The sequence below is a fragment of the Lepidochelys olivacea genome, assembly GCF_965140295.1.
Source record: "Lepidochelys olivacea isolate rLepOli2 genome assembly, chromosome: 7".
Taxonomy (NCBI): Eukaryota; Metazoa; Chordata; order Testudines; family Cheloniidae; genus Lepidochelys; species Lepidochelys olivacea.
The window spans coordinates 91,534,521-91,554,672 of NC_140417.1; the positions used below are offsets into that span (position 1 = coordinate 91,534,521).

At 49.2% G+C, this 20,152-nt stretch overlaps 1 protein-coding gene across 1 annotated transcript in view; it reads left to right on the forward strand.

Moving 5' to 3' along the window:
- Positions 1-3,316: 3,316 nt before the first annotated feature.
- Positions 3,317-20,152, forward strand: part of LOC311524412 (lysosomal acid lipase/cholesteryl ester hydrolase-like) — a gene marked incomplete at its 5' end in the record, with an annotated part of 38,190 nt that continues 21,354 nt past the window's right edge. The window contains 5 exon segments of the mRNA XM_084635474.1: positions 3,317-3,359; positions 3,362-3,422; positions 5,198-5,339; positions 16,466-16,580; positions 19,096-19,294. Coding sequence (XP_084491600.1) covers positions 3,317-3,359; positions 3,362-3,422; positions 5,198-5,339; positions 16,466-16,580; positions 19,096-19,294 — 560 coding nt within the window.

Sequence of the window (20,152 nt, forward strand, 5' to 3'; positions counted from 1 at the left end):
TCATTGTCTTGCATGTAGGATTATATTTTATGCGTGTCTTTGCCTGCAGACTTTATTCAGCTGAAAAAATGCTGCTCTTTTCTTTATCTCTTACTCTTCCAATCACTCTGATGTGCCCATCAGTGTAGGAACCAGATACAAAAAGTACTACAAACACAATGTCTGTTTAGTTATGCCCAGGACCTTGGTCTCACTGACAAATCACATTTTCTATAAAGTTGTTTTCTGAGCTTCTTTATGTAGGAAAGAGAGAAGGGCTATCAGGACATTTGGTAGCTACATTTAGTCAGGAAAACTCTGCAAAGCACTGTGAGCTGAATGATGCATTACTTTTATTCACTCTGGTCTGCAGTCAGGGATTACCACGTCCAGAAGCCCTCTAACAAGCAAACCCTGGTCTAAGTCCCCAAGCTTCACCAGGTGTTTTCAGCCACAGTGTCACTGTTGATCCCAATATTGGAAGCATTCAGGGATTCCTGCAGATAACTAGGCCCTAGCCCTATGGGTTCTTTGACGATGACGACGACAAGCAGAAAAGCTTCTCTGTGACCTTCACAGTCAACCCAGGGTAAAGCACACTGCAATAGTCTAATCTCTAGTTGACAAAAGCATGGACTGCTATGGGGAAAGTCCATTTCTGAGAGGGGGGACACAGTCCTATGCCTATATGAAGATAGAAGAAGATGTTTATGGTCATTGCTACTGCTTCGGTATTTAGAATTATTTCAATGGGAGTCACTGCTCAGCACCTTGACAACGAGAGGTCACATGCCCCCTACAAATGGCACAGTCATAATTACTGGCATTTTCAAATAGCGCTTTCTTCACTTTCACACATGGGGGGCGCATATAATAGGCACGGGAAGGCATTGCCTTCCCACACAGGTGCAGCAGACACCTTGCTGAATGCTGGGGCCATGGTGGCCCTGCCTCTTCCCCTCCCTGCCTTCCATGCTACCGGATGTTTTTCTTTATTATGGTTCCCCAAGCAGAGACAGTTGAGAAGGCTAAGTAGCAGATAGCCTGCTTAGCTGCCCCTGAACCTGCATGGAACAGATACAAGGTCAAATTTCAGTCATGTCTGCTTTCCCAGCTGCTCCAGTTTTCTCCAGCACACCACCATCTCCAAGACGCCACCAACCCTCCTCTCCAGAGATCCCAGCTTCCTGTGCTGCTGCTTGCTTTGCCAGTTCCTTCCCTCTCCTCCCTGCTCAGCTCCCTCCCTGCTTGGCCCCTCACCCCATCTAGTCCCCCCCTCCCTGCTCCTTGGGTGGGCTAAGTGGGCTTCCTCCTTCCCTCCCCATCCTGTCCTGCTCATCCTCCTCCTCCACCCTCTCCCTGTTCGGTTGGCCCCAGCCAGTGAGTCCCCCTGTCTCCCTGCTCAGCCTCCCTCCTGCTTGCTCTTTGTGGGGTTTCCTCCTCATCCCCCCTGCCCACCTGTTCCCTGGGTTCCTCCTCCTCTCCTCTTCCTGCTTGTGTTTGGCTCCCTGTCCCCCACCACTCACTCATTGCAGTCCCCCTCTCCCTGTTCACTCAGCCCTCCCCCTCACTGCTCTCAGTTCCACCCACCTTCCCCCTCCCTCACTTGCCCTATCCCAGTTGTTCATTTTAACATGTTGTCTCGTTGAGGGATGCTATTTGTACTATGCATTATACAATGCAGGGGAGTGGGAGGTAAAAAGCCCCATCAGTTTGAAAAGTGGTTCTGGTTTTCACTGGCTGGCCTAGCTGTGGGATGCCTCCTGCTCTGCTGATGCTGGAGCAACTCAGCTAAGATGTAGGAGGGCAGATCACTTTTAAAAGAGGGCGGGCTTTTGGAAAGCTTGCCTCTCTCACCAAAAGAAGTTGGTCCAATAAAAGATATTATTGCCTCACCCACCTTCATGGGTGGCAGGTATAATAGTCCAGGGGGAAACGCCTTGTCTCTCTAAAAGGACACACTGGACAGTCTCTACGTAAAGGAATAAATGGACACAAATCAGATGTCAAGAATTATAACATTCATAAACCAGTCGGAGAACACTTCAATCTCTCTGGTCACGCGATTACAGACATGAAAGTTGCGATATTACAACAGAAAAGCTTCAAAACCAGACTCCAGCGAGAGACTGTTGAATTGGAATTCATTTGCAAATTGGATACAATTAACTTAGGCTTGAATAGAGACTGGGAGTGGCTAAGTCATTATGCAAGGTAACCTATTTCCCCTTGTTTTTTCCAACCCCCCCCCCCAGACGTTCTTGTTAAACCCTGGATTTGTGCTGGAAATGGCCCACCTTGATTATCATACACATTGTAAGGAGAGTGATCACTTTAGATAAGCTATTACCAGCAGGAGAGTGGGGTGGGGGGAGAGAAAACCTTTTGTAGTGGTAAACACCCATTTTTTCATGGTTTGTGTGTATAAAAAGATCTTCTGTACTTTCCACAGTATGCATCCGATGAAGTGAGCTGTAGCTCATGAAAGCTTATGCTCAAATAAATTGGTCAGTCTCCTTTTTTTTTTTGCATATAAAACTCATCACACATAATTTCTGTGTGAAATAAGGAATCCCGTTGAAATCAGAGTTGTTGGATGATTCCTCTCTGAACTCTACTGTACCACAAATACAGCTACCTACATGCACAGCCTGTTTAGTAATCAATTAAGAGTCCCTTCAAAGAGACTCGTTTGTTTTCCAGATAATGGAAAGTAAAATTTAAGGGAAGAAGCATGGTTTGGTGTTGAAAGCAGAGCTAGAAATGTGAAGATCTGGGGTTCTATTAATGGCCCCCCTGTCACAGACTTCCAGTGTGACATTGTACCCGTCATTTAAGGCTTAATCTCAAGGGGAGTCTTTCCATTGATTTAAAAAGACAGCAGATAGGGGACTTAATTAGCATGTGCCTCAGTTTCTCCATCCAAAAAATAGGGATAATAATACTTGCCTGCCTCACAGGAGTTCGTGTAAATTCATTGGTTTTGGTTAGGTGCTTTGAGGTCATCAGGTGGAAAATGCTTAGAAGTGCAATTTTGCGAAGTGTTTTTTACAATTCCAAAACCTTTATGCTTCATTCATGCAGTATGCACTTCTCCTGGATCAGAGGAGAATTTCAATTTGGGACTTTATGGGATGACTCCTCTTCCCACTGTGTGATGCTGGAGCAACTTGCCAGAAGGGGAGGGGAAGCAGGGATCCACCCCATCATCACTTTTCAAAGTAGGAGGTGGGAGGACTAGACAAAGACGCAGGTAGGCCAGCCAGCCTTATCCTACGTGTGCAGTCAGTCAGTGTTCTGCAGGGAGGGCTGGATCACTTGTAGCAGCAGGCAGCCTATGCTGTCCTGTCCTCCGAGCCAGGGCCAGCTAAGTGGGACTGGCAGCTGAGGCTGCCAGGAGGCCCCCTCCACCAGGGCCAGAGCCTTTCAGAGCATTCCTACAGGTAAGCAGTGCCAATTAGGTTTTTTCACTTGTTCAAATTCTGCAATGGGCAGGGCTGGGGGAGGCGCAGAGAGCTTGAGTGGCCAGAGCCTGGGGGGGAGGGAGGTATGGAGGTAAGGAAGGTGGGGCAGAGGGAGGAGGGACATGGTGGCGGTGAGGAAAGGCGGCACTGATAGGATAAGACTCAACTCTTTTCAGTGGATGGGAGATTACATTTGCCTGGTGGCCAGTTTCTCATGAGAATGGGGCTGGTGATTTGGTTCCTTCACCCATGGGGATATGGGATCTACCGGTCTGGTACATAAAGCTGGCACAACCATGCTGCCTCAGTGGGACTTTTTGCCGCCTTGGTTCTTTGAGCTAAGCATGTATTACTGTTATTAAAGTAGCAGCTAACCTTTATTTTACTGCCAGGATTCATCTCTAGCTGCAGCAGCCACTCCTCCTGGCAGTTCTTATTCATTGCCTGAGGTGCTTACTGCTGTTTAAACAATAAACACGGGAAGCACTCAAGCTTTGTTTGTGTGAAGAAGTGAAAATAAGGTGGCAGCTTTTGCAGTCTGATTCCAGCCATTTTCTTCCTATCAGGGTGCAAATGCCAGCTGAAGGTGAGGCCTGACACCTTGTTTTATTGTGTGAAGCAAGGATAAAGGTTTCTCAATTAGCTTTAACTGCAGCTTACCATTATAGTTCCCCAGGATCATTCAGAGGGGTTCTGGGCACTTGAAAAGGCCATTTTGCAGGCTGCCTGCATGTCAACTATCAGGGTAAATCAAAAAACCTGTGACTGACTTTTTTTTATTCCCAAGTTTAGTGCTTTTAATTAGGTACCTTCTGCATCTCCAGCCTTCACAAACACCATCTGGTGCACAGTGGAAAACATGCTCCATTTTCTTTACAAAGAAATTGCAGAAAAGTGGAGGGTTTTTTCAAACATAATTGGCTTAGGTTCAGGGATTTGGTTGGAAGGGGATGTGCAGGTGGTGAGTGGGGGTGAGAAAGGAGGGGGAGGGAAGAGAGGAGGGAGACGGTGGGGAAGGGACAGGGCTTGGACAGAGCAGGGTCTTGGGCAGAGCAGGGGTGGAATATGGGCAGGGCCACAGACAGAAGAGATGGACTACTGCCTCCCCAAGCAGAAGGACTGCGGGGGCTATTTAAAGGGCCTGGGGCTCCCCTGCTTCTACTGCCCCAGCCCTTTAAATAGCCACCGGAGCCCCGCCGCTGCTACTCCAGGGTTCTGGGAGCTATTTAAAGGACCAGGACGGTAGACGCAGGGGAGCCGCAGGCCCTTTAAATAGCCCCCGGAGCCCTGGGGGAGTGGGGGCTCCAGGGGCTATTTAAAGGGCCTGTGGCTCCAGCTGCCTCTGCTGCCCCATCTTTTAAATAGCTGCTGGAGCCCCACCACTTCCGCAGGGGGCACTTACCCTTGGGGGGGGGCACTTACCTTACAGGGTGGTCTGGGGCTGGCTCTGACCCCCTCAGCCCTGTCCCTTCCACCCTAGGCCCTGCCCCTTTTGGGGGCCAGAGGTGGCCCCAGCGTACTGGTAAGTCATTGGACTTACTTTCACCTCGAGCTTTACCCACCTCCTATGCTTTCACACATTCCCTCAGGCCAGGGAGCTAAATCAGCTGTTCTTTGTGCAGGTATTTACTTCTAAGTCAGACTATTGGCTTTTTTCTTGCTATAAAAGTAAATAGTATCATTTTTTTTAAAGCAGAGAGCTACAGTATGTTCATAGCATTCCCATTAACAGATAAATGAATTGTTTCACACAGGCCCAAGATGCAGCTGTTTATTATGTTGGCATATTTGTTCCAAGGAATTAGATATTCAGAAGAACTCATAAGATGGAACACTAAACATGGAGAAGAAATGCTAAAGAAGATCACGGTGGTTCCAGAATGCTTTATGAATGTTGTAAGTTATGTAATTTTCTCTCTTTAAAGTATGGATTGCATTATTACTAATACAACAACACTGATAATGGTCTGCATGCCAAATTAATGTTGTTTGAGTCCAATTCACAATGAGTACAAGCTACGGTCATGTGTACAGTAGATGTACCTTGCATAAAATCACATAATAAGACAGCATGTTAGATTGGTGCTGCTACCACCTCACCTTTGGCTGAAAGAACAGGCAAGTAGCTGCTTTAGGGCACTGGGAGTCAAGACTCCTAAATTCTGTACCCAGCTCTGCCACTGATTCGCATTGTCTATGAGCAGTGTGCTTAAGGTCTGATCCAGCTCCTACTGAAATCAGTGGGAGTCTCTCCATGTATATGATCAAACATATACTGCTGTAAGCCATAGTCAGTTATTTAGGCCTGGTCTACACTAGGAGTTGAGGTCGAATTTAGCAGCGCTAAATCAATTTAACCCTGCACCCCTCCACACGACAAAGCCACTTTTTTTGACTTAAAGGGCTCTTAAAATCGATTTCTTTACTCCACTCCTGACAAGGGGATCAGCGCTGAAATTGGCCTTGCCGGGTCGAATTTGGGGTACTGTGGATGCAATTCGACGGTATTGGCCTCCAGGAGCTATCCCAGAGTGCTCCATTGTGAACTCTCTGGACAGCACTCTCAACTCAGATGCACCGGCCAGGTAGACAAGAAAAGGCCCGCAAACTTTTGAATCTCATTTCCTGTTTGGCGAGCATGGCAAGCTGCAGGTGAGTGCAGAGCTCATCAGCAGAGGTGACCATGATGGAGTCCCAGAATCGCAAAAGAGCTCCAGCATGGACTGAACGGGAGGTACGGGATCTGATCGCTGTATGGGGAGACAAATCCATGCTATCAGAACTCCGTTCCAGTTTTCAAAATGCCAAAATATTTGTAAAAATCTCCCAGGGCATGAAGGACAGAGGCCATAACAGGGACCCAAAGCAGTGCCACATGAAAATTAAGGAGCTGAGGCAAGCCTACCAGAGAAGCAAATGGCCACTCCGGGTCAGAACCCCAAACATGCCGCTTCTATGATGAGCTGCATGCCATTTTAGGGGGTTCAGCCACCACTACCCCAACCCTGTGATTTGACTCCATCAATGGAGTGGGAGGCAACATGGAAGCAGGATTTGGGGATGAGGAAGATAACTCACAGCAAGCAAGCGGAGAAACCGGTTTTCCCGACAGCCAGGAACTGTTTCTCACCCTGGACCTGGAGCCAGTACCCCGCAAACCTACCAAGGCTGCCTCCTGGACCCGCCAGGCGGAGAAGGGACCTCTGGTGAGTGTACCTTTTTAAATAGTATACATGGTTTAAAAGCAAGCATGTTTAATGATTAATTTGCCCTGGCATTTGCGGCCAGTAGAGCTACTGGAAGAGTTTGTTAACTTGTCTGGGGATGGAGCGGAAATCCTCCAGGGACATCTCCATAAAGCTCTCCAGGATGTACGCCCAAAGCCTTTGCAAAAGGTTTCTGGGGAGGGCAGCCTTATTCCATCCACCATGGTGGGACACTTTACCACGCCAGGCCAGTAGCACGTACTCGGGAATCATTGCAGAACAAAGCATTGCAGCGTATGTTTGCTGGCATTCAGACAACATCCGTTCTTTATCTCTCTGTGTTTTCCTCAGGAGAATGATATAATTCACGGTCACCTGGTTGAAATAGGGTGCTTTTCTTAAGGGGACATTCAGAGGTGCTCGTTCCTGCTGGGCTGTTTGCCTGTGGAACAGAAAAGTTCCCTGCTGTTAGCCACACAGTGGGGGGAGGGGTTAGCCACGCGGTGGGGGGAGGCAAAATGCAACCTTGTAATGAAAGCACATGTGCTATGTATGTAATGTTAACAGCAAGGTTTACCATGAAAGAGAGTGTACCCATTATTTTATAAAATGTCTTTTTAAATACCACTGTATCTTTTTTTTCTCTCTACTAGCTGCATATGTTTCAAGGATCACAGTATCTTCTCCTTCCCAGAGACTAACAAAGATTAGAAGGTGAAAAAAAACGTAGTCATGATGAAATGTTCTCTGACCTCATGCTGTCCTCCCACACTGACAGAGTACAGATAAATGTGTGGAGGCAGACAATGTCAGAGTGTAGGAAAGCACAATATGAACGCGAGGAGAGGTGGCGGGCTGAAGAGAGGGCTGAAGCTGAAAGGTGGCGGCAGCATGATGAGAGGAGGCAGGATTCAATGCTGAGGCTGCTGGAGGCCTCAGCACGTATGCTCCAGCGTACAGTTGAGCTGCACGAAAGGCAGCTGGAGCACAGACTGCCCCTGTGTAACCAACCACCCTCCTCCTCAAGTTCCATAGCTCCTCACCCAGACACCCAAGAACGCGGTGGGGTGGCCTCTGGCCACCCAGCCACTCCACCCCAGAGGATTGCCCAAGCAACAGAAGGCTGGCATTCAATAAGTTTTAAATTTTTTAAGTTTTTAAGTTTTAAAGTGTAGTGTGGCCTTGTCCTTCCCTCCTCCCTCACCCCTCCTGGGCTACCTTGGCAGTTATCCCCCTATTTGTTTGATGAATTAATAAAGAATTCATGAATGTGAAGCAACAATGACTTTATTGCCTCTGCAAGTGGTGATCAAAAGGGAGAGGGGAGGGTGGTTAGCTTACAGGGAAGTAGAGTGAACCAAGGAGTGGGGGTTTCATCAAGGAGAAACAAACAGAACTTTCACACCATAGCCTGGCCAGTCATCAAACTGGTTTTCAAAGCTTCTCTGATGCGCACCGCGCCCTCCTGTGCTCTTCAAACCACCCTGGTGTCTGGCTGCATGTAACCAGCAGCCAGGTGATTTGCCTAAACCTCCCACCCCGCCATAAACATCTCCCCATTACTCTCACAGATATTGTGGAGCACACAGCAAGCAGTAATAACAGTGGGAATATTGGTTTCGCTGCGGTCTAAGCGAGTCAGTAAACTGCGCCAGCGCGCTTTTAAATGTCCAAATGCACATTCTACCACCATTCTGCACTTGCTCAGCTTGTAGTTGAACAGCTCCTGACTACTGTCCAGGCTGCCTGTGTACGGCTTCATGAGCCATGGCATTAAGGGGTAGGCTGGGTCCCGAAGCATAACTATAGGCATTTCAACATCCCCAATGGTTATTTTCTGGTCTGGGAAGAAAGTCCCTTCCTGCAGCTTTTGAAACAGACCAAAGTTCCTGAAGATGCGAGCGTCATGTACCTTTCCTGGCCATCCCACACTGACGTTGGTGAAATGTCCCTTTGTGATCCACCAGTGACTGCAGGACTATTGAAAAGTACCCCTTGCAGTTTATGTACTCGCTGGCTTGGTGCTCCGATGCCAAGATAGGGATATGGGTTCTGTCTATGGCCCCACCAGTTAGGGAATCCCATTGCAGCAAAGCCATCCACTATGACCTGCACATTTCCCAGGGTCACTACCCTTGATATCAGCAGATCTTTGATTGCGTTGGCTTCTTGCAGCACAACAGCCCCAACAGTAGATTTGCCCACTCCAAATTGATTCCCAACTGACCGGTAGCTGTCTGGCATTGTAAGCCCCCCCAAGGCTATTGCCACTCGCTTCTCAACTGAGAGGGCTGCTCTCATCTTGGTATTATTGTGCCTCAGGGCAGGGGAAAGCAAGTCACAAAGTTCCATGAAAGTGCCCTTATGCATGCGAACATTTCGCAGCCACTGGGAATTGTCCCAGACCTGCAACACAATGCCGTCCCACCAGTCCGTGCTTGTTTCCCAGGCTCAGAATTGACGTTCCACGGCATGAATCTGCCCCATTAGCACCATGATGCCCACATTGCAAGGGCCTGTGCTTTGAGAGAAGTCTGTGTCCATGTCCTCATCACTCTTGTCACTGTGCTGATGTTGCCTACTCGCCCGGTTTCACGTTGGCAGGTTCTGGTGCTGCATATACTGCTGGATAATGCGTGTGGTGTTTAATGTGCTCATAATTGCCAGAGTGATCTGAGCGTGCTCCATTCTTGCCATGATATGGCATCTGCACGGAAAAAAGGTGCAGAACGATTGTCTGCCATTACTCTGATGGAGGGAGGGGCGACTGATGACATGGCTTACAGGGAATTAAAATCAACAAAGGGGGTGGCTTTTCATCAAGGAGAAACAAAAACAACTGTCACACAGAATGGCCACCTCAAGGATTGAACTCAAAACCCTGGGTTTAGCAGGACAATGCTCAACCCACTGAGCTATCCCTTCCCCCAGTATTTGAGACAGGACTGAATCTCCATTAAACTTTTCAAGGTGCCCCTGACAGACCTCACCGGAACAATTGTCGGCCGTTGATTTCACGAAGGGAGGGAGAGGAGAGCAAATGAATACAAAACAAATCTGGTCTATTTCTTTTTTCATGGCCATAGTTTCGATCCACTCCAGCTATCTTTTACATCTTAGGCTGGCAGCATTTCTGCAAATAGCTTGCTGAATGTTCAATAGATGCAGTCAAATCGTAGAAAAAGGTATCTGGTGAATATATCACTTGACCAATTTCATAAATAATCAAAATATATGAGCTGACTAGTATTGGACCATCTCTGACGCTGACCAAATACCACAAAAAGGATTCAGATGTCCAAAAGGTTGAAATTAATCAGAAAAGAACATATTAGTCTAATTCTATTCAACCAGCTGTATCGTTTAATCCTTAGGGTATGTCTACACTACGGAATTAGGTCGAATTTATAGAAGTCGGTTTTTTAGAAATTGGTTTTATATATTCAAGTGTGTGTGTCCCCAAAGAAAATGCTCTAAGTGCATTAAGTGCATTAACTCGGTGGAGTGCTTCCACAGTACCGAGGCTAGAGTCGACTTCCAGAGCGTTGCACTGTGGGTGGCTATCCCACAGTTCCCGCAGTCTCTGCTGCCCATTGGAATTCTGGGTTGAGATCCCATTGCCTGATGGGGCTAAAACATTGTCGTGGGTGGTTCTGGGTACATATCGTCAGGCCCCCGTTCCCTCCCTCCTTCCGTGAAAGCAAGGGCAGACAATCGTTTTGCGCCTTTTTTCCTGAGTTACCTGTGCAGACGCCATACCATGGCAAGCATGGAGCCTGCTCAGGTAACCGTCACCGTATGTCTCCTGGGTGCTGGCAGACGTGGTACTGCATTGCTATACAGCAGTAGCAACCCATTGCCTTGTGGCAGCAGATGGTGCAATACGACTGGTAGCCGTCATCGTCATGTCCGAGGTGTTCTTGGCCACGTCGGCCAGGAGCACCTGGGCAGACATGGGTGCAGAGACTAAATTTGGAGTGACTTGACCAGGTCATTCTCTTTAGTCCTGCAGTCAGTCCTATTGAACCGTCTTATGGTGAGCAGGCAGGCAATACGGATTGCTAGCAGTCATACTGTACCATCTTCTGCCGGGCAGGTAAGAGATGAGAATAGCTAGCAGTCGTATTGTACCATCTTCTGCCAGGCAGGCAAGAGATGAGGATGGCTAGCAGTCATATTGTACCATCTTCTGCCGAGGAGCCATGAGATGTAGATGGCATGCAATCCTTCTGCACCATCTGCTGCCAGCCAAAGATGTAAAACATAGATGGAGTGGATCAAAACAAGAATAGACCAGATTTGTTTTGTACTCATTTGCTTCCCCCCGTCCCCTGTCTAGGGGACTCATTCCTATAGGTCACACGGTAGTCACTCACAGAGAAGGTGCAGCGAGGTAAATCTAGCCATGTATCAATCAGAGGCCAGACTAACCTCCTTGTTCCAATAAGAACAATAACTTAGGTGCACCATTTCTTATTGGAACCCTCCGTGAAGTCCTGCCTGAAATACTCCTTGATGTAAAGCCATCCCCTTTGTTGATTTTAGCTCCCTGAAGCCAACCCTGTAAGCCGTGTCGTCAGTCGCCCCTCCCTCTGTCAGAGCAACGGCAGACAATCGTTCCGCACCTTTTTCCTGTGCGGACGCCATACCAAGGCAATCATGGAGGCCGCTCAGCTCACTTTGGCAATTAGGAGCACATTAAACACCACACGCATTATCCAGCAGTATATGCAGCACCAGAACCTGGCAGAGCGATACCGGGCGAGGAGACGACGTCAGCGCGGTCACGTGAGTGATCAGGACATGGACACAGATTTCTCTGAAAGCATAGGCCCTGCCAATGCATGCATCATGGTGCTAATGGGGCAGGTTCATGCTGTGGAATGCTGATTCTGGGCTCGGGAAACAAGCACAGACTGGTGGGATGGCATAGTGTTGCAGGTCTGGGACGATTCCCAGTGGCTGCGAAACTTTCGCATGCGTAAGGGCACTTTCATGGAACTTTGTGACTTGCTTTCCCCTGCCCTAAAGCGCATGAATACCAAGATGAGAGCAGCACTCACAGCTGAGAAGCAAGTGGCGATAGCCGTGTGGAAGCTTGCAACGCCAGACAGCTACCGGTCAGTTGGGAATCAATTTGGAGTGGGCAAATCTACTGTGGGGGCTGCTGTGATGCAACTAGCCCACGCAATCAAAGATCTGCTGATATCAAGGGTAGTGACCCTGGGAAATGTGCATGTCATAGAGGATGGCTTTGCTGCAATGGGATTCCCTAACTGGTGGGGCCATAGACAGAACCCATATCCCTATCTTGGCATCGGAGCACCAAGCCGGCGAGTACATAAACTGCAAGGGGTACTTTTCAATAGTGCTGGCAGCTCTGGTGGATCACACAGGACGTTTCACCAACATCAACGTGGGATGGCCGGGAAAGGTACATGACGCTCGCATCTTCAGGAACTCTGGTCTGTTTCAAAAGCTGCAGGAAGGGACTTTCTTCCCAGACCAGAATATAACTGTTGGGGATGTTGAAATGCCTATATGTATCCTTGGGGACCCAGCCTACCCCTAAATACCATGGCTCATGAAGCCGTACACAGGCAGCCTGGACAGTAGTCAGGAGCTGTTCAACTACAGGCTGAGCAAGTGCAGAATGGTGGTAGAATGTGCATTTGGACGTTTAAAGGCGCGCTGGCGCAGCTTACTGACTCACTTAGACCTCAGCGAAACCAATATTCCCACTGTTATTACTGCTTGCTGTGTGCTCCACAATATCTGTGAGAGTAAGGGGGGGACCTTTATGGTGGGGTGGGAGGTTTAGGCAAATCGTCTGGCTGCTGGTTACACGCAGCCAGACACCAGGGCGGTTAGAAGAGCACAGGAGGACGCGGTACGCATCAGAGAAGCTTTGAAAACCAGTTTCATGACTGGCCAGGCTACGGTGTGAAAGTTCTGTTTGTTTCTCCTTGATGAAACCCCCCGCCCCTTCGTTCACTCTACTTCCCTGTAAGCTAACCACCCTCCCCTCCTCCCTTCGATCATTGCTTGTAGAGGCAATAAAGTCATTGTTGCTTCACATTCATGCATTCTTTATTCATTCATCACACAAATAGGGGGATGACTACCAAGGTAGCCCAGGACGGGTGGTGGAGGAGGGAAGGAAAATGCCACACAGCACTTTAAAAGTTTACAACTTTAAAATGTATTGAATGCCAGCCGCCTTCTTTTTGGGCAATTCTCTGTGGTGGAGTGGGTGGTTGGCTGGTGGCCCCCCCACCGCGTTCTTGGGCATCTGGGTGTGGAGGCTATGGAACTTGGGGAGGAGGGCGGTTGGTTACACAGGGGCTGTAGTGGCAGTCTGTGCTCCAGCTGCCTTTGCTGCAGCTCAACCATACACTGGAGCATATTGGTTTGATCCTCCAGCAGCCTCAGCATTGAATCCTGCCTCCTCTCATCACGCTGCCGCCACATTTGAGCTTCAGCCCTGTCTTCAGCCCGCCACTTACTCTCTTCAGCTCGCCACCTCTCCTCCCAGTCATTTTGTGCTTTCCTGCACTCTGACATTATTTGCCTCCACGCATTCATCTGTGCTCTGTCAGTGTGGGAGGACAGCATGAGCTCAGAGAACATTTCATCACGAGTGCATTTTTTTTCTTTCTAATCTTCACTAGCCTCTGGGAAGGAGAAGATCCTGTGATCATTGAAACACATGCAGCTGGTGGAGAAAAAAAAGGGACAGCGGTATTTAAAAAGACACATTTTATAAAACAATGGCTACAGTCTTTCAGGGTAAACCTTGCTGTTAACATTACATACATAGCACATGTGCTTTCGTTACAAGGTCACATTTTGCCTCCCCTCACCGTGTGGCTACCCCCTCCCCCCTCCCCATGGCTAACAGCGGGGAACATTTCTGTTCAGCCATAGGCAAACAGCCCAGCAGGAACGGGCTCCTCTGAGTGTCCCCTGAAGAAAAGCACCCTATTTCAACCAGGTGACCATGAATGATATCTCACTCTCCTGAGGATAACACAGAGAGATAAAGAACAGATGTTGTTTGAACGCCAGCAAACATACACTGCAATTCTTTGTTGTACAATGATTCCCGAGTACGTGTTACTGGCCTGGAGTGGTAAAGTGAAGGACACAATAAGGCTACCCTCCCCAGAAACCTTTTGCAAAGGCTTTGGGAGTACATCCAGGAGAGTCGCGAATGCCAGGGCAAAGTAATCCTTTCACATGCTTGCTTTTAAACCATGTATAGTATTTTAAAAGGTACACTCACCGGAGGTCCCTTCTCCGCCTGCCAGCTCCAGGAGGCAGCCTTGGGTGGGTTTGGGGGATACTGGCTCCAGGTCCAGGGTGAGAAACAGTTTCTGGCTGTCGGGAAAACCGGTTTCTCCGCTTGCTTGCTGTGAGCTATCTATAACCTCATCATCATCATCATCTTCTTCGTCCCCAAAACCTGCTTCCGTGTTGCCTCCATCTCCATTGAAGGAGTCAAACAACATGGCTGGGGTAGTGGTGGCTGAACCCCCTAAAATGGCATGCAGCTCATCATAGAAGCGGCATGTTTGGGGCTCTGACCCGGAGCGGCCATTCGCCTCTTTGGTTTTCTGGTAGGCTTTCCTCAGCTCCTTAAGTTTCACGTGGCACTGCTTCGGGTCCCTGTTATGGCCTCTGTCCTTCATGCCCTGGGAGATTTTGACAAAGGTTTTGGCATTTCAAAAACTGGAACGGAGTTCTGCTAGCACGGATTCCTCTCCCCATACAGCGATCAGATCCCATACCTCCCGTTCAGTCCATGCTGGAGCTCTTTTGTGATTCTGGGACTCCATCATGGTCACCTCTGCTGATGAGCGCTGCATGGTCACCTGCAGCTTGCCACGCTGGCCAAACAGGAAATGAGATTCAAAAGTTCGCAGTTCTTTTCCTGTCTACCTGACCAGTGCATCTGAGTTGAGAGTGCTGTCCAGAGCGGTCACAATAGAGCACGCTGGGATAGCTCCCAGAGGCCAATACCGTCGAATTGTGTCCACAGTACCCCAAATTCGACCCGGCAAGGCCGATTTAAGCGCTAATCCACTCGTCAGGGGGTGGAGTAAGGAAATCAATTTTAAGAGCCCTTTAAGTCGAAATAAAGGGCTTCATTGTGTGGACGGGTGCAGGTTTACATCGATTTAACGCTGCTAAATTCGACCTAAAGTCCTAGTGTAGACCAGGGCTTAGCCAACTCCCTAATCCACTCCGTACTTAGATACCAGCACTATGGTGATGACTACTCCTGAAAAATCTAAAATACAGTAGATATATATAATCAAGTTTCTTGATTTTGATGTTTGAATTTAACTGATGATCTAATCCCAGAAATTTAGAATGGCTTGTAATTCTTTATCATTTTTAGGGATGCAGCATTGAAATCTGACTATTACACAGTGTAAAGCAGTGCTCTCCAATTTTTTTACACCCAAGATCACTTTCTGAATTTAAGGGCAACCCAGGATCTACCCCGCCCCTTCCCTGAGGTCCCTCCTTCCTCAAAGACCTGCCCCACCCACTCTACCCCCCCCCCCATCACTGCTCTCCCCCACCCTCACTCACTTTCACTGGGCTTGGATAGGGGGTTGGGGTTTGGGTTCAGGAGGGGGTGTGGGCTCTGGGCTGGGGCTGAGGGGTTTGCAGTGTGGGAGGGGGCTCTGGGCTGAGCCTGGGGCAGGGGGTTGGGGTGGAGGAGTAGGTAAGCGGTGCAGCTCTGGGGAGGAGTTTGGGTGCTCCTGGCTGGAGCAGAGTGTTGGGGTGCAGGAGGGGTACAGGGTCCTGGCTCTGGGAGGGGGGGTCAGGGCTGAGGCAGAGTGTTGGGGTACAGGAGGGGGTAGGGTGCTGGCTCTGGGAGGGGAGTCAGGGCTGGGGCTTGGGGTGCAGGAGGGGGTTCAGGGTTATCCAGGAGGGGGCTCAGGGCTGGGAGTTGGGATGCGGCCTCCCACCAGGCAGCACTTACCTCTGGCGACTCCCAGTCGGTGGTGCAGCGTGGCTGCCTCTAAGACAGGCTCCCTGCCTACCCCAACCCCATGCCACTCCCAGAAGGGGCCAACACAGCCCTGTGGCCCCAGAGGGACGGGGTGGGCTCCACATGCTGCCCCTCTCTGCAAGCACCGCCCCTGCAGCTCCCATTGGCCACAGCTCCCCATTCCCGGCCAATGGGAGCTGCGGGGGCGGTGCTTGCAGGCAGGAGCAGTGCACGGAGGGAGAATCCTGCCCTGCGCCCGATCCCTGGGGCTTCAGGGTTGCGCTGGCCACTTCCAGGAGCAGTGTGGGGCCAGAGCAGACAGGAAGCCTGTCTTAGCGGAAGCCCCGCTGTGCCGCCGGAGATCGCAATCGACTGGGAGATCCTCTAGGATTGACCAGTCAATTGCAATCTACCGGTTAGTGACCCCTGGTGTAGAGGCTGCACTACCCAGGTGAATCACAGGTGCCTTCTATGGTGATGTTACAGCATATTGCATCAACAGCCCTTCCTGGCCATCTGTTTCCCCCGGGGTTAAAGGGAGGGCTCAGAGCTTTGCTGTGCTTCAGTGATCGCTTTCGGGCCATTACCAGCTCACATAATTATAACTCTTGGTAAATGAACCAGTCCTCAGCAGCCCTGGGACCTGGAAGAGCACAAAGGTGGCACCTTCTTCCTGTGCCTCCTGTGTTGAGCAAGAGCTCAAGTGGACATGTGGATTGGGACCAATGTTTCCTTCAAGAGACCTCAGTGCGCACACAATGTGAAAAATGGATATATGTATAAACAAACCTTTATTTGGCTCCCTGCAGACTGAAATCATCAGGTACCATGGATACCCCAGTGAGGAATATGAAGTTACAACAGAAGATGGATATATCCTTAGCGTTAACAGAATTCCTGGTGGGAAGAACAGTGGGAACACAGGTATGAGTTATTTGTATGAAGTAAGGAAGGCTTGGTGGTCCAAGTTTCTAAAAAACAGTCCCCTAAATTGCACTCGAGTAAATGCAGCTGCAATACAATTTCTGCCCATTTCTTTGCCACCATGAAACATAGTTTTCAACCTTCAAAGATGCTAATAAGGGATATAGACACCATCTTGACCAAAACTTGGCGTAGAACTGATAACCTCCACTGCTAAAAGCATGAGTCTTTAGCTTGTACTAAAGAGCAAGGCTGAGAGCTAACACAGAATTGCATTCTCTATGGCAGCAGTCTCCAACCTTTTTACTCCCAAGGTCACTTTTTGAATTTAAGGGCAACCCAGGATCTATCCCACCCCTTCCCCTAGGCCCCACCCCTTCCCCAAAGCCCACCCCATCCACTACATCTCCCCCCCTCCCCGTCACTTGCTGTCTCCCACCCTCACTCACTTTCATCAGGCTGGGGTAGGGGGAGGGAGTATGGGTTCTGGGCTGGGGCCAAGGGGTTTGCAGTGTGGGAGGGGGCTTTGGGCTGAGCCTGGAGCAGAGGGTTGGGGTGCAAAAGTGGGTGAGAGGTGCAAGCTCTGGGAGGGAGTTTGGGTGCAGGAGGGGGCTCCGGGCTGGGGCAGAGTGTTGGGGTGCAGGAGGGGGTACAGTGCTGGGGGTTGGGATGCGGCCTCCCACCGGGCAGTATTTACCTCTGGTGGCTCCCAGTTGTGCAGCGTGGCTGCTGCTAAGGCAGACTCCCTGCCTACGCGAGCCCCACACCGCTCCCAGAAGGGACCAACGTACCCCTGTGGCCCTGGGGAGGGGGGAAGTGGGGGTGGGTAGCATGTGGCTCTGTGTGCTGCCCCTCTCTACAAGCACTGCCCCCCCAGCTCCCATTGGCCACAGCTCCCCGTTCCTGGCCAATGGGAACTGTGGGGGTGATGCTTGCAGGCAGGAGCAGCGCACAGAGGGAGACCCTTTCCTTGGGGCCGCGCTGGCTGACCGCTCCTGGGAGCAGCATGGGAGCCTGTCTTAGCAGCAGCCCCACTGTGCCGCCGGAGATTGTGATTGCCTGGAAGTTCCTCTAGGATCGACTAGTTAATCACAATCGACCGGCTGGTGATCACTGGTCTATGGATTGGGTCCAGAGAATCACAGAGGACACACTGAGCAATGGGTTACATAAGCAAAGTGTGTGACAACATACACATTTCAATTGGTGAGTCACACTTTAATTTACAGATTACTCACATTTTCAAGTACAAAGATCTATTTTAAAGAGATCTTTACACTATGTGATTCACATGCAAAAATGCCATCCTCCCACATAGATCAGCAGCAGGGTGTGAAGGGCTAGGCCTTCTAATCCGTATTTTAGACTTTTACTGTTGAGCTCCAGCAGTAACTGCCCCCACCTTTTGGAGACTAGCCAGTGAAGGAGGATTTGACACACACTTTCCCAGTGATTTACATAACTGTTTACTAGTCAGCAGTAGCCTCCTGTGTTCTATCCCTGGCTTTGGGAAAAGGTCTGTAGTTTACACAGGTTGGAAAAAAGATAATCCAACCTGGTTTAATCACTCTGAGTGGCAGTGTGATGCAGTTGGGTTTGTCACATTAATTAGAGATCTGGGTTCTAGATCTCCAGACTCCTTCCTGACTGTCTTCTAATTTGGGTTTCGTGGCATGGTGTGATAAGGCAGCCCCACCTGGAGTGCCCTTCAGTAATCCAGGTGAGCCTGCCTCAGTTCGTCCTTTCAGATACCCGAAGAACTCCATGACAGGCTCTCTTGCCTCAGTAGCACACCTTCTGGTAGCTGGTTTATTACACAAACAACATGCAATTTCTCTGTAACCAGAAGTTCCAACATAGCTCATTTATAGGAGCCAGCCACTCTGTAACACACAGGAATTTCACCTGCAGTTAAAATAGATGAGATTTGAACCCCAGGTCTCCTCTTGCCCCACTCAAGGACCTTTCACCTAGATTACAGGCATATTTGGGGAGAGGCTCTCAACATTTGTTTTAGAGTAGCAGCCGTGTTAGTTTGTATCTGCAAAAAGAAAAGGAGTACTTGTGGCACCTTAGAGACTAATACATTGTTGCCCCTCTGTAAGTCACACAAATATGCCATTCAGATGCCAAAGCTCTAAAATACTCCACAGACAGAAAGTACCAATGTATAACTCCTATTCTTGGAATCTGCACATGAGGAGTCACAATGTGGGCAAAGAACAGATCCCAGAGCTTTAGATTTCTTGCAAAAGGCGTGCAAAAAGTGACACAGTCCAGTGGGAAATTGCCAAAAGAGGTGACCTTTGACCTTATTATTCTTTCTCTATCGATCCACTTTTCATCAAATCAGCATGAAAAACCCAGTCATGCCCCAATTTTATTCTATGTTTTGATTTTTGCCATTTCAATGAGACTTTTACAAAATAAGGTCCTGTTAAAGCAAACTCTGTAACACAACCTTCACTACTGTGGAGCTACTGCCGTACCCTAATAAAATGTTCTTCCTTTTCAGGGCAAAAGCCAGTAGTGTTTTTGCAACATCCAGTCCTAGGAGATGCTACTCACTGGATTTCAAACCTGGACAACAACAGCCTGGGCTTCGTGCTAGCAGATGCAGGCTTTGATGTTTGGTTGGGAAACAGCAGAGGGAACACTTGGTCTACAAAACACAAGACACTTAAACCTGACCAACAAAAGTTCTGGGAATTCAGGTAGAGTGAATTATTTAGAAGTACTAAAAATGGAACTGGCTGGGTCCTTGGTGACTGGCTGGGCTGGGGGATAGATAATGGGATAGGGGAATCTTTCCCTTTCACATTATTAGCTGATACCTAGCACAGATTGGTAGTGACCCAAAAGTGGGAGGGGGCCTATAATGACAAGCAATATGATAAAAAGACACAGGGCACCCATTGGGGCTGAAGTGCGGGAGAGGAATGGTGGGGAGGGACTGAAGGTGTAAGGGAAGGGTGTGGTTAAAGGGAGGTGGATACTGAAGTGAGTTAGGGGAGGAGGAAGAAAAGGAAGATAAGAAGCATAATGGACAGTGATAGTGAGATTGAGCAGCTGAAGGGCTGCAGTGATAGGAGAGAGTCAGGATAAAGTGGCATGGACAACCAATGGCAATGGAGCAAATGAGAGAAAAAACCACCTATTCAGAGTCAAAGTATCAAAACTGGTATGAGACTGAAGGGTTCTCCTGTCTGTAGCTCCTCATGGGCATGGGGAAAGGCCCATGGCTTGGTGCTTTGGCACATTGCACTAATCTCAGGTCTCCTGAGCTGAAATGCTTCTGCCTTGATCTCTGGAGACAGAGCTGCCTTACTTTCTGAAGTGAGGCCAAGAACCCAAACCTCTAAATGGTTTGACTTAGTCATAGAATCATAGAATATCAGGGTTGGAAGGGACCTCAGGAAGTCATCTAGTCCAATCCCCTGCTCAAAGCAGGATCAATCCCCAACTAAATCATCCCAGCCAGGGCTTTGTCAAGCCTGACCTTAAAAATATCTAAGGAAGGAGATTCCACCACCTCCCTAGGTAACGCATTCCAGTGTTTCACCACCCTCCTA